Raw genomic sequence first — 13027 nt, 5'->3', positions numbered from 1 at the left:
AATCCATTGGGGGTGCATTTTGAAGTGTGGAGAGAGGCCTCCCCACCGGGCTCCTTCTCCCTCCACGTGGCACAGAGACTTGGGCAAATACACGTGAAAACTGGATGCGACTGCACATCGCTGTGAGCCTGAGTGGGCCGGGGATTCTATCAGGAACGTCGAGTGTCTACAGCTCTGAGTGTCTACAGTTCGGTTGCTCCAGGAAAGGGCGTTCCGTTCTCCCAGCAGGAGTGGAAGAAGAAACAAGACCAGGAGTTGAGCGTTGTCTTCAGGTCCTGAGCTTGTCCTCACGCATCGAGATCTCAGCTTCAGGGCCCTTCCCCCTGGGATGTCAATCCAGGTGCCCGGCGCCAGCCTGGGTTTGACTCAGCCCCCAGGGCCCACAGCACTCTTACCTCCCAGGTGATTAGCCATGTGGGATGGCTGTTGAGCACCCACCTGGCCGGTTCGGCATCATCACGGGGAGCCTCAGGGGAGGAAGCGTGGCTTCTCCTTTCCTGGGTGTGGCTTCTCCAGCCCCCAGGGCAGCCCGCTCACCAAAGGCCCTCAGCATGCGCGCATGCGATGAGTGTCTGCATAGGAATAAGCGGCACCTGCCACGTTCCTTGGGCCCCTGCCATGTGTGCTGAGCATCATCGTGACACTGTCTCCTGATTGCTCCCAATGCATCACGAGACAAGGATGCCTGTCTTTTTACTTACCCGCTGGGACACGCACCAGCAAGGACCTCAGGGACTTGAGTGCCTGCCAGAGCAAGGCACAGAGCTACAGGCTCTGCCAATACAGCCGTGAAAGGTGGTCACAGTCTCCCGGCCAGCTGGTCCTCTGCCCAGCCGGGATGCTGTATGTAGAACACCTTCAGGCTGCTTAGTGGGGCGGGGGGAGGGAGGGTCTTGGGGTCTTCCCTCCCACTTCTGCAAGAGGCGGAGGGCATCTGATCTTGCACAGGCAGGACCTCTGTAATTAGATTCTCTCCATAATTCAGGATGACACACACACGCACCTTGGGGACACTCCCCTAAGTTGGAGGCAGCCACCGTAGCAGCATTTGGAGGCCCATGACCTGGATTCTGGGCTTGACTTGGCTCCTCCTTGGCTGTGGGCACTAGAGTGAGTCGCCAACCCTGTGGCAATGATCCCACCCCTACCCCTGGGGGCAATGGCAGGGGACTCAAGGTCTTCCTGGTGGGGACGCATTTGGCAAATGGTGACGTGTCAGATACACAGAAGGGGTGCTCATCACTCGGGACCCGTAGGTCTCCCCGGAAGCGGTTGTTTATTCCCATGAACGCCCGGATTCTGACCCCTCCTGCTGGGGCCGCAGCATCCGGGCGGGCTCCTCTTTGCGTACAGGAAGGCTGCTCACGTGGTGAGAACTCCACATCTCTCCCAGCAGCCACGGGCCTCTAATGACTCAGGGGCTAGTTCTGTCTGACTCGTATCTTGCTGCATTGGGCTTCTTGCCCTCTAGCAGATGGCTGTCTCCATTAAATCACCATCCATCCCCCCGTCTGGAAGCAGCTGGTTTTTATTGGGCTGCTGGCGATTTATTTCCTGCGTGTCCAAACGAACCACGCGGAAGGGAGTTCAGACTGGAATCATGTGATGTGTTCCGTTTCGTTTTATCTGTAAAATCAGGGAATTTATCTTCCCTTGAGCCTTCGAGGTCCCCACTATGATCCTTACACACCTTAGCAACCGGGGAGGCCGGAGCAGGGCTGCCTCCTGAGAAATTGAGGGAGGGAGCGGGCACATGTGGCTACTGCCAGAGCCTCCAGACCCTGAGTGTGCAGCCGAGGCAACCAGGCAGCTCAGGGTAGACCAGTTGGTCACATGGAGGCAAGTCCTCACTCTCGGGAAAGGAACCCTTCGTTTCTATGTGTCATTTCTTTGCTTTGTCTCACCGAGGGCAGAGTGAGCCTCCGCAAGGGAAGGCCACGTGCCCAAGGACACCATGTGGTCTCGGCCAGGACCTGCTGCTTAGGTCCTCACTGCTCACGTGGGTCCCCGGGAGCCTGGGAGAGGTGCAGCGTCTACACCGACCTGCTCCATCAGAATCTGCATGTCACTCAGATCCTTGGGCGATCTGTGTGCTCACGGAAGCCGGAGCAGCTGAAGGCTCCAATGGTGCCAGCGGCGGCCACAGGGGGACTTGGGCAGGACTCGCTGGGGAGTGGTCATCTGTGGCGCGTAGAGCGGGGCCAGGAGCTTCGCAACTCTTGCACGATGTCCCATATGCTTGTCTCCTGTAATATTCACAGACGCCCTGAAGGCAAAGCAGGTCATTCATCCCCATGTTGCCGCTGGAGAAGTCGAGGCCTCGAGACGTTGCGCAGAACTACACAGCCAATAGGTGAGTTTTAAATCCAGGGCGTCTGCTGGCCACGCCTGGGTTTCCAATGATTGTGGCTAACATTATCTCAGACGCCAACGGCCCCTTTCCACCATTAGAGCTAGAGGTGTCCTCAGCATCTTTCTATACCTACTATATTCATCCCTGCCCTCGGAAATAAGTGGCTGAAAATGTCATCTTTTCGAAATGATGGTCTTCATAATGAAGCGTTATTATTTTAGAACCAGAAGACTATCGACCCTAAGGAAGTGTGCAGAGCTGCTTGTCCTGGCGCTAAATGAACCCAGTCTGCTGCAGTTTAAAGTGAACGTTAGAATAGTTTGAGACTTACAGAGCAATTGTGATGATAGGACATGGCGTTCCCGAATACCCGGTGCCCAGTTTCCTCTATTATTAACACCTCACATCAGCCTGGTACATTTGTCACAGTTAATGAGCACAACTTTGTCCTGCCTTCCTTAGCATTCAGCCGGACGGCCTCCCTCTGTCCCAGAACCCCAGCCAGGACCCCAGGCTGCACTGAGCGGCCCTGTCTCCTTCGGCTCCTCCCGCGGCTCCTCTCGGCTGTGATGGTTTCTCGAGACTCTCCCCTTGGGTCTTCCCGACGACCTTGCCAGCTGTGAGGAGTCAGGTCTCACTGCACAACGTTCCTCGGTTGGGCTTTGTCTACTGTTCTCCTCATGACTGGGTTGGGCGTGTGGGTTTTGGGGGGAGAAAGACCACAGAGACGATCACATCGTATCAGGGCAGGGAAGCACTCATCCCTGTTGATGTTGACCTTGATCACTTGGCTGAGGTCGTGCGGTTAAGCTTCTCCACACGGTAGGTACTCTTTGGAGGGCGTGGGAGAGAGGAAAACCTCTCCCCTTCTTCGGCTTATTGGCTGGGGTCCCACAAATTAGACGGGCAAGGGACAGGTTAAGAGTAAAATGAAGAGGTTGATTAACACGTGGGTGGTGCACAAATAAGTGGGAGTACGCAGTGTGAGTAAGTGGACGGGGTGGTCAGAGCATGGGCTCCCACAGCATCTTAGCAAAACAATCTATTCTGCAGAAAAGGGACAAGACGAAGGAAAGGGACTTTGAGATCTGGGCATGGCAACGTGTAGGAAGGCAAATATATGGGGGTGCTATGGGCTAGTTTGTCCGGTGTCACCTAGATTCTCTGGTGCCCCCTGGGGCTGAGTCTAGAGTTGTCTTCTGTGATGAACTCTGTCCATCCCGGTAGAGAAGGGAGTGGGGCCCCTTCACAACGTTATGCTTTGCTTTTCGGCACCAAGAGGGAAGCCAGGGGGGTTGCTTGTAGCTGCTTCTTCTCAATTGCCTTCAGCTCAAAACGATCCTTATGTCAAAGTGGCGCCTTTTGGGGAGGCCGATCCTGCCAGCTTTCTGAGGTCCCCAGCTGCCCACACGCCAGGAGCAGGAGCTGTGCTCCACCTGCCCGAGGGTGGGCCGTGTGCAGAAGCGCTTTGGAAGTCTTTTGCGTGCAGTGTCTCCTGTCCCTTGTTTATTCCCTCGTGTGGTTATGTCTCTATGGGCTGGTGGGTATTTATTTTCTACTTGGATCATAAGCCCGTACGCCTCCATGTGCCTGTTCCAGCTCTGGTCACGGGCTCTCTCCATTGGCCGCAGGCCCTGGGAGGACCCCCACCATCGTGGGTCTCTCTTTAGTGCTTTCTGACTTTCTGACACCCCAGAGGCTGCGGGTTCATCTCGTGCCATTCCCTCCCCAGGCCCAGTCACAATCGTTTCCCCAAAGGACGCCGTGTGTGCTGAGTGTGTGTGTTTTATGTGTGTCCCTCATCAGCTTCCCCCTGACCTCAGCCTGACCACGGGCAGCACACTATTGGGCTGAATCTGTCTTCTCTCCTTCCCGTTGGTCAGAACCACTCCTCAGGCACCTTCCTATCCCACCAGGAACGGGGCCTGTGCCCCTTGCTTCCTGGGAAGTGCCTTTTCCAGATCAGCTCCCCTCCCTCCCCGCAGATGTCCATGCTGATCAGCTGTGCCTCCCCTGCCATCGTCGCTGATCTTGTGAACTTGAACTCCTGTTCGTCGCCTTCCTCTCCAGTCCCAGTCTCAGTGTGTGGATAACTCTGCTCCATCGCCCACCAGCTCCTGACTCCTTGCCTCCAACAGCCTTCTTCCCCCAGCGAACCCACCTGCTCCCCTTGTCTCACCCCAGATGTTGTCAACACCAGTCATTGTATCACCTTGGAAACCTGACCACAGGCCACTTACTCCAGTCCCCACGGCCACTGCTCCTCCAGCTCACTGCATGCTCCACTCCAAGGGCCGCACTTCCTCAGCAAGCAGCCCCTGGTCTTAGGCTAGGTGCCCGGGCCCACCATTACAGCTGCCTTCTTGTGGAATGCCACCACACCGCTGCCCACACTCACATTGCTCTCACTTGTCCAGCCCTGGCCCGATATAGCTCAAGCATCCTCTTCAACCACCCTCTTCATTCCTCCCTTCAACCACCCTCTTCATTCTTCCCTTCAACCACCCTCTTCATTCCTCCCTTCAACCACCCTCTTCATTCCTCCCTTCAACCACCCTCTTTTTTCCTCCCTTCAGTCACCCTCTTCAGGTGCTGGCACCCACGCCGGGAACATTGCCGGAGGGAACCTCTCATGTGAGATAATTGGGTTCACTGACTGTTGAGGCGCAGGCAGCTGATGGACTCAGCACTAGAGCAGCTACTGTCCCCCTCACTGGAGCAGCTACTGTCCCCCTCACTAGAGCAGCTACTGTCCCCCTCACTGGAGCAGCTACTGTCCCCCTCACTAGAGCAGCTACTGTCCCCCTCACTGGAGCAGCTACTGTCCCCCTCACTAGAGCAGCTACTGTCCCCCTCACTGGAGCAGCTACTGTCCCCCTCACTAGAGCAGCTACTGTCCCCCTCACTGGAGCAGCTACTGTCCCCCTCACTAGAGCAGCTACTGTCCCCCTCACTGGAGCAGCTACTGTCCCCCTCACTAGAGCAGCTACTGTCCCCCTCACTGGAGCAGCTACTGTCCCCCTCACTAGAGCAGCTACTGTCCCCCTCACTGGAGCAGCTACTGTCCCCCTCACTAGAGCAGCTACTGTCCCCCTCACTGGAGCAGCTACTGTCCCCCTCACTAGAGCAGCTACTGTCCCCCTCACTGGAGCAGCTACTGTCCCCCTCACTAGAGCAGCTACTGTCCCCCTCACTGGAGCAGCTACTGTCCCCCTCACTAGAGCAGCTACTGTCCCCCTCACTGGAGCAGCTACTGTCCCCCTCACTAGAGCAGCTACTGTCCCCCTCACTGGAGCAGCTACTGTCCCCCTCACTAGAGCAGCTACTGTCCCCCTCACTGGAGCAGCTACTGTCCCCCTCACTGGAGCAGCTACTGTCCCCCTCACTGGAGCAGCTACTGTCCCCCTCACTAGAGCAGCTACTGTCCCCCTCACTGGAGCAGCTACTGTCCCCCTCACTGGAGCAGCTGCTGTCCCCCTCACTGGAGCAGCTGCTGTCCCCCTCACTTTCCCTCCCTCCCTCCTGCCTCTGATTCCATCTCTGGTGTAGGCACCGGGATGAGTGGGCTCAAGGACCTGGTCCTGCCCTTCCGGAAGGTGCAATTCAGCTGCCTATTTCCTCTCCGTGTTCAAGTCCTGCCAGCCCATGGGAGCTGGATCCCTCAATAAGCCCCTCCCACAGTGGCCTCAGGCTTTTCCTGTCTCCCTTACACATTTACACACCTGGCTTTGTGCGTTGTCATCGTAACACATTACGAATAGTAATAACAATGACCGATTCTCGCAAGGCGCCTTAAATCCCACCAACTGCTCCCCTGACATCCTCTCCTCACAGTCCCAGGGCAAACCGGGGGCAGGCAGAGCTGGGTTGGCATCGCTCCTTGGGCACAGTGCGCCCTGTACACAGGCAGCCCAAGGAAAGCCTGCTCAGCGGATGAGCCAACGAGCATCGCTGGCTCAGAAGGCGCCAGGCCCCTCCGCTGGCGAGCGGGTCCGGGGCCAGCCCAGGCCTCTTGCTCCAAGCCCATTCTCCCCACAGGGCGATCAGGAGGGAGGGTTTCCGGAATACTCGGTCCAGACACTTTTATGCGATTGTCCATGGCAGCCGCTATGCCATAGGCTGGGGGAGACATCGGTGTGTCTAACTCCTTCACTACTTAAATAGTATTGGTATTTAGTAACAGCTGTCCACTGAGGAACTTCTACTTGGGTGCTTTGCGCATGTTGTCTGGTCTCATCTTCCCAGACACCTCTGGACGCAGGGACCGCCATCCTCCCTGCAGGCCCGCGTCAGAAAGCGGAGCCTACCTGCCAAGTGAGTGAGGGGGGGGGCCGGCGTGTGAGTCAACGCCTGTCTGCGCGAAGCCTTTGCCACCTACACTGCTGTGTCACATGACAAACTGCAATTCCTCAGGGTTCTGATGCCAGGGATCCAGAGATTCTGGGGGGAGGAGGAGCGAACAGGGTCACCTAGAGGGAAGTAGAAGCTGGGGTCCCGCTTTGCTGAGACCCCTGTGACCAACCAGCACCCCCGGCTCCTTCCTCAGCCCTCCACGCACACGACCGCTGCCACTCCTAGAAACCTCCTCCCCGGCCCCGCATCCATGGGTCCTGAATTCCAGCTCTAAGGACGCCCAGCATCATCTCATCAGCTCCCTCTTTGTACAGACAAGAGGACTGAAGAGCAGAGAAGGCAGGAGGCTTGTTCAAGGGCTGACGGCAATTTAACGCCAGAGTTGGTCCTGGGACACAGGTCCTCTGATTCCTAAGTCATTGCCCCCAAATGACCTTAAAAATAAACATGGCCACCTGGTTACGCTTAGGGGGCAGGGACGTGGGCGTTGCCATGGGGACTGGCATCATTCACCGTTCATTCCAACCCCGTTCAGGTCCTGGGCCTGCAAAGGGCCTTCCCACAGATGGAAGGGAGATTCACTTTCACCCTTCACTCACCCAAGGACTCCCCTCATCCCACAGCTAGGCTCAACGAGACAGTTTCTCCTGGGACTCCCTCCGGATCCTTGTCCTGCGCTGGTCTATCACAGCTCCCACCCTCACCCCAAATCCCAGCCAGAGCACCAGGGACTTGGCTCCGGGGCCGGAGTTCCAAATTAGTGTTGGCTCAGACTGCCCGCTCATCAGCCGCTGACACCCAGCGTTCGCCGGGGACAGAATGCGGGGAATGATGGATTGCCACCAATTACTGCCGGGCCCCATGGCAGGGGAGCCATCCCCCTGCCACGCAGGGAGCCAGGCTTGGCCAGGGAGGGGCTGGGAAACAGAGAGGAATCTTGATTTGATCCAACGCTGAGTGAATTCATTGGAGGGCCTGTTTAGCTTCGGGGCAAGCAGGAAGAGATTAAATAAGTTAATGGATGCGATAGCACTTTCTAAACTGTAAAATGGTTGTGAAAGCACTAACTGTAAAATGTTATGTAAATGCAGCTGAGCTGAGCGGGAGTTTGGGCCAGGCTGCCAGGAGGAGGCGGTGGGTGCGGGGAGTGCTCCAGAGCTGAGGACAGCAGCTCCGAGCCAGTATGCCCAGCTCTTTTGTGAACTCAGGTTTATACATTTTGCTGTCAAGTGACTGTTTTTTTTTTTCCTCCCCTTTTGAAGAACTTTGCAGCCGAAGGTGCTGCTCCGACGACGCGGCTTCAATTTAAAAGAACGTGCTGACTGCGAGGGAAATTTTTAATCGCTCCCTTCCTTAATCAAAATATAATTCTATATGAAATCGGTTCAATGGTAGCAAGCAAGCCCTAGAGCACAAGGAATGGCTCCATAAACCGCTACGTGAAGAATTAGATAGTTTTCTAGCGCATATTATTACCGGGGATTACATGGCTATTTCCCTTTGTCTAAACCCATGAAAATTATACACTTAAAGCTGGTACATTTTACAGTAGGTAAATTATATCTCAGCAAAGCTGCTTTTTAAAAATGTCATAAGGACCTAGGAACGGTTTTGGCGTTTCCCCCCCCCAATTATTCTTGGTTAAATTTAACCTAACGTATTCTTAGGCGTAGAATGTTCCTTTCCACACTATGTCCGTTCCTAGCTCAGGCTGAAATTCTGACACATTCTGACATTGCAGACAAGCTTTTCATCAAAAACCCCTCTAAGAATTTCCCCCTATTTTGTAGCCCTGCACGTCCAATTTAATAAGCGTTATTTTCTATGATGACTTCCTGCTAGCTACAGGAAGGCTTTTGTTTCACTTTGTTAACACGTTTAATCAGGTACTAGAAAATTTTGCCTGACTCTGTGCCACAGTCTCCCCTGGGCAGATGCTCAGAGAGGAAACGTCAAGACGGGTTTCAAGGACGCTTTAGGGGAAGTGTGCCCCCCACCCTCTTACCCCCATATTCCTAGGAATGTGTCCCTTCCAAGTCAAGCACAATAAACGTTTCCTTTGACACTATCTGGCATTGACAGTGAGTCCAACATTCTCGGTGATCCTTACTGTCATGTGGGAACCCTTGTTCCTTACTCTTGATATTTCCACTGTTGAGGGGGGAACATGATTCATGTAACTCCTAATGTTTCCCATTTCCTTCCGTGTGGAGAGGACTTTGTTAGTGGCCTCTCCCTGCCTCCTTTCCTCAATGTCACCAGGGGCTGAAGTGACCCTTCTGATTGGCACATGCGGAAGACTAAACCAGGCGGGCTCGGGGGCGCTGCTCCAGTCTCCATCCTGGGATTAGCCTGCCCACAGAGCGTGTCCTCCGTGACCTGGCTCACCCCTCTCCACATGGCCCAGTGCCCTGTCCACTTTAGCTGCTCGGACTGAGTGGTCAGCTCAATTCTCAGCCACTTACCCAAGGACATAAGCCATGTCCTCTAACCAGCATTTGTGACATCTTGATGGTCCATCCACCTCGTCTTTTGGACAGCGAAGGGAGTGTCATTAGTGAGTTATCCTCAAACTTATAATACATGGCAATGGGCATGCATGGAAGTCCCAGTCCCACTAGACAAGTAGAGTGTGACCATGGACTTGCCACTTGATCTTTCTGAGCTCCGTCTGTCAATCATGGAGAATAATGCCCGCATCACAGGACAGGTGTGAGCATCGAAAGAGATAACGGGCAGGAAGAGCTCGGTGAACTGTGGCGACTTCTGTGCATATGAGCTGCGCCTAAACACGCCTGCTGCGGGCTGAGGCTGTCTGTCCCACAAGGTGCGTTTGTGGAAACCGAATCCCTGGTGTGAGGATGCGGGAGGCGGGGCCTCTGGCAGGCGATGAGGTCATGAGGGTGAAGGGGACCCCAGAGAGCTCCCTCATCTGTCTGCACGTGAGGAGGCAGCAAGATGACAGAAACTGGCCCTCACCGGACACGTTGGTCTTGGACTCCCCGGCCTCCAGAACTGTGAGAATAAATCTCCATGGTTTATAAGCCACCCGACCGCTGGTACCCTGTGCTAGCATCCCAGGTTAAGGAAGACGGCATTGTAGCCAGTCCCTGATAAACACAACGCATTTGCCTGCTCAGCCTCCTAGGGACCAAGAGGAGAGCCAGAGAGATGAAACCAGGCACTGGCCAGGAGTCACAACACAAGGACCCAGCAGGGCGGGGCCTGCAGCTGGGCTGGCTCTGCACCCAGTGGTCCCTGCACTGCTCCACGCTTGGAGTCACACTGGTCCCCTCCTGCCCAGCACCTCTCATCCTGTGGGACTTGGAGTGGCCCTGCCTCTCTCGGGATCCCTGGCAGGAAGGCTCTCCCATCTCAAGGGGAGCGTGATTCAGGCAGGAAATACCACTTTAGTGCGTCTCATCCATCACCCACCCCAGCAGGAAAGACAAATTTTAAACATGCCCTTCAAACCCGGGCAGAGAATAACAATGAACACTTCTCAGTGCAGCAGTGGCCCTGGAGACAAACGAAAGGAAAATGAGTGGGGGCGGGGGGCAGGACTTCCGTGGGGAGTCTGGGAGCCCCGGGATTGCTCAGAGACACAGCATTCACAGACGCGGAGCTGGCAGCCTCTGGGGGAGCGAGGGTGGGGACACGCAGGAGCCAGCCCAGAATGTTGCTGGAGTGGGCAGTGATAGATAGCGTTTCTCAATATAAATGCAGATTGTGCACAGATCCCCTTACAACAGTGCTTTCTAACCTAAGCAGTAAACTGTGTTCATCAAGGGAAAATTTCAAAATAAAACGAACAGGAGAGGAGGAGAAAGCCTCCCGGGTCCCACTCCTTGCATTTCCCCTGCCCCGTACGCAGGTCACCTTGGGAACAGGGCCGTGGGGGACATCAGAGTCACTCCCTGCGTTTCTCTTTTAAATATTCAAAGCTGTGATTTGGGGAGAAAGAAAGGGTTTCTGTAAATGTGCCAGCAAGTGCTCATGCTTTGCTTGTGTTGCCTCCTTCGTTCTCCCGGTGACGCTGTGAGGTCAGCATCAGGCCCCCTGCTGTAGGGAGGAGGATCCCTGAGTCCCAGGTGGTGGGGCCTAGATTCCCCCCAGGGCTCTGGCCGATTCCAAAGTTCCCATCATGCCCAGGTGCGCTGGGAGGGGCGGGGCTATGTGGAACACGACAAAGGCTGAGATCTGGTCCTTACCTCCCGCTGCATCCCTGCTGACCAGGACGGCCACCTAGGCCTGGTGATGACCAGAAGCCCAGACAAATGCAAACGGCAACCGTAGCGAGAGGTTTAATCCAAGTTCTTTGAGAATCCACAGAAGGAGTTTTTCCGTTGAAGAGAAAAGGGGACCAGATTATGGACGGGGTGATGTTTGATCCTGTTTTTGAGGGGTGTTAGGAGTTTTAAAGCCACATTAAGGGAGATGCAGGGCTTTCTAAGCAGAGGGAACGGCCTGAAGGGAAAAGAGAGAGAGGTAGAGCGCTCACAGGCCATGAACAGGAGAGTCGTCTGGCTGGAACTTAGGGAGGCAGGAGGGAAGGCACAGAAAACGGAGCTGAGCCCTCACTGGTGTGGCTCAGTGGATAGAGCATCAGCCTGCGGACTGAAGGGTCCCGGGTTCGATTCTGGTCAAGGGCATGTACCTAGGTGGCGCGCACATCCCCAGTAGGGGGTGTGCAGGAGGCAGCTGGTCGATGTTTCTCTCTCATTGAAGTTTCTAACTCTCTATCCCTCTCCCTTCCTCTCTGTAAAAAATCAATAAAATATATTTTTAAAAAAAGAAAAAGAAAAGAAAACGGAGCTGAAACGAGGTTGCAGGTAGAACTGGAAGGGCTGTGAGGCCTGAAGGAGGGTGCGCATTTCCATTACTGGACGATGAATGACAGGCTCCGCGTAGCCCTTTAAGGATATCAGCAGAGCAGCGCCTTCAAGGCTGAATTAAAGGGGAGGGGCCACTTTTCCTGCTAGAAAGCCCGGTAGGCTGTCCTTATCCTCACCGAGCAAAGCGGGGTGTGAGCAGAAGATAACAGAGATGGGGAGGATGGAGGAGAGCGCAGGGTGTGAGATATGGTGGGTCAGTGATTCCTGACCGAGTTACTAGTAGATGGTGGGGCGGTTGATTGGGAGAGGGAACCCAAGCAGAGAAACCTGCTGGGGGAAACCCAACGGGGCCAGCCTCTGTCCCTCTGGGCATGAGTACCTGTGGGGCCTGCAGGTGGAACGCCCAGGAGGTATGTGTCCAGCACTGGAAATGCTGGTCCATCCCGTGTTAATGTGTCCCATCTCAGACCCAGGGGGTCCTTGGGAATGATCCTTGCCCTGCAGCAGGCCCAGCAACACGGCATGCGGGCCTCCAATTCATTTACGCCCCGCCCCCAATGTCACTGACACCCCAACACCCACCCAGGGCCACTGGTACCTTCGGCCTTTGGAGGCATAGCTTCTAGTCTTCCCCACTGAGGTCGAACCTTCCCATTCCTCCAGTCCTCCATTCCCTGGAGGCCTCGGGGGCATTCTTTCTTCCTCAGCCTCTATTTTCCCCGTCACTGGGCTCCCTCGTGCCCATTTTTCACTCCTTCCCGGGCCCTACTCCACACGGGATTGTCTAAATACCTCTTTCACCCCAATCCTCGATTCCGCTGTACCTCTCCCGCCGCACGCACACAGCGGGCAAAACTCCACTGACGCAGTCCCACCTTCTTCTCTGCTCCTGTGCTACATCGCTGGGCAGGAGGAAAGCGTGCAGCTGCATTGACGGGTGCTGAAATGCATGGTCCTCACTCCAACAGCCCACCCACCATCGTCAAAACGTTTTCCTTCTATTTTTTCAGCTCCCTTTTTCAGTCCACGCCTCTCTCCTTGCTCCATGAACGCCCTGTCTTTTCCTGCATCTGTAACCTCCTCTTTCCAACGGGCCTCATGTTCAGTCCCTTTCCCTTCAGCTATCACCCAATCTCTCCCCTGTTTTCGCTTTCCAGTTGTCAAAGAAGTTGTCTTCAATGCCCCTCACCGACTGCCGTTCCTCCGTTCATTTCTGAGCCCATTAAACGGATGGGCTTTGCTCCCCACCCCTCTGCTGGAGCTGTTCTCATGCGGGCACCAGTGAGCTCCCAACAGTGAGCATCCGAGAACCCACAGGCACACTGCCATGCCGCCTCTCACTAAGCCCGGCCCCTAGATTCGACTCCACTGACCACTGGGTTTTATCCTGAGTCTCCTAATCTGGTTTCCACAGCACTGCACCTTCTGGTTTATCTCATGCCACTTCCATTCTTTCCCAGGATTCTTCGCGGCCCCTACCACTCTT

The 13027-nt window shown here is 55.2% G+C and overlaps 1 protein-coding gene across 1 annotated transcript in view; it reads left to right on the top strand.

The window, feature by feature from the left end:
• Positions 1 to 5910: 5910 nt before the first annotated feature.
• TCL1A (T-cell leukemia/lymphoma 1A) overlaps positions 5911 to 13027 on the top strand; it is a 34879-nt gene continuing 27762 nt past the window's right edge. The window contains exons 1-2 of the mRNA XM_015566700.1: positions 5911 to 5949; positions 6599 to 6667. Of these exons, the coding sequence (XP_015422186.1) occupies positions 5911 to 5949; positions 6599 to 6667 (108 nt within the window). The remainder of the gene's footprint in view (positions 5950 to 6598; positions 6668 to 13027) is intronic.

The sequence above is a fragment of the Myotis davidii genome, unplaced genomic scaffold, assembly GCF_000327345.1.
Source record: "Myotis davidii unplaced genomic scaffold, ASM32734v1 scaffold443, whole genome shotgun sequence".
Lineage (NCBI taxonomy): Eukaryota > Metazoa > Chordata > Mammalia > Chiroptera > Vespertilionidae > Myotis > Myotis davidii.
This window is presented reverse-complemented; position numbering and strand designations above follow the sequence as displayed.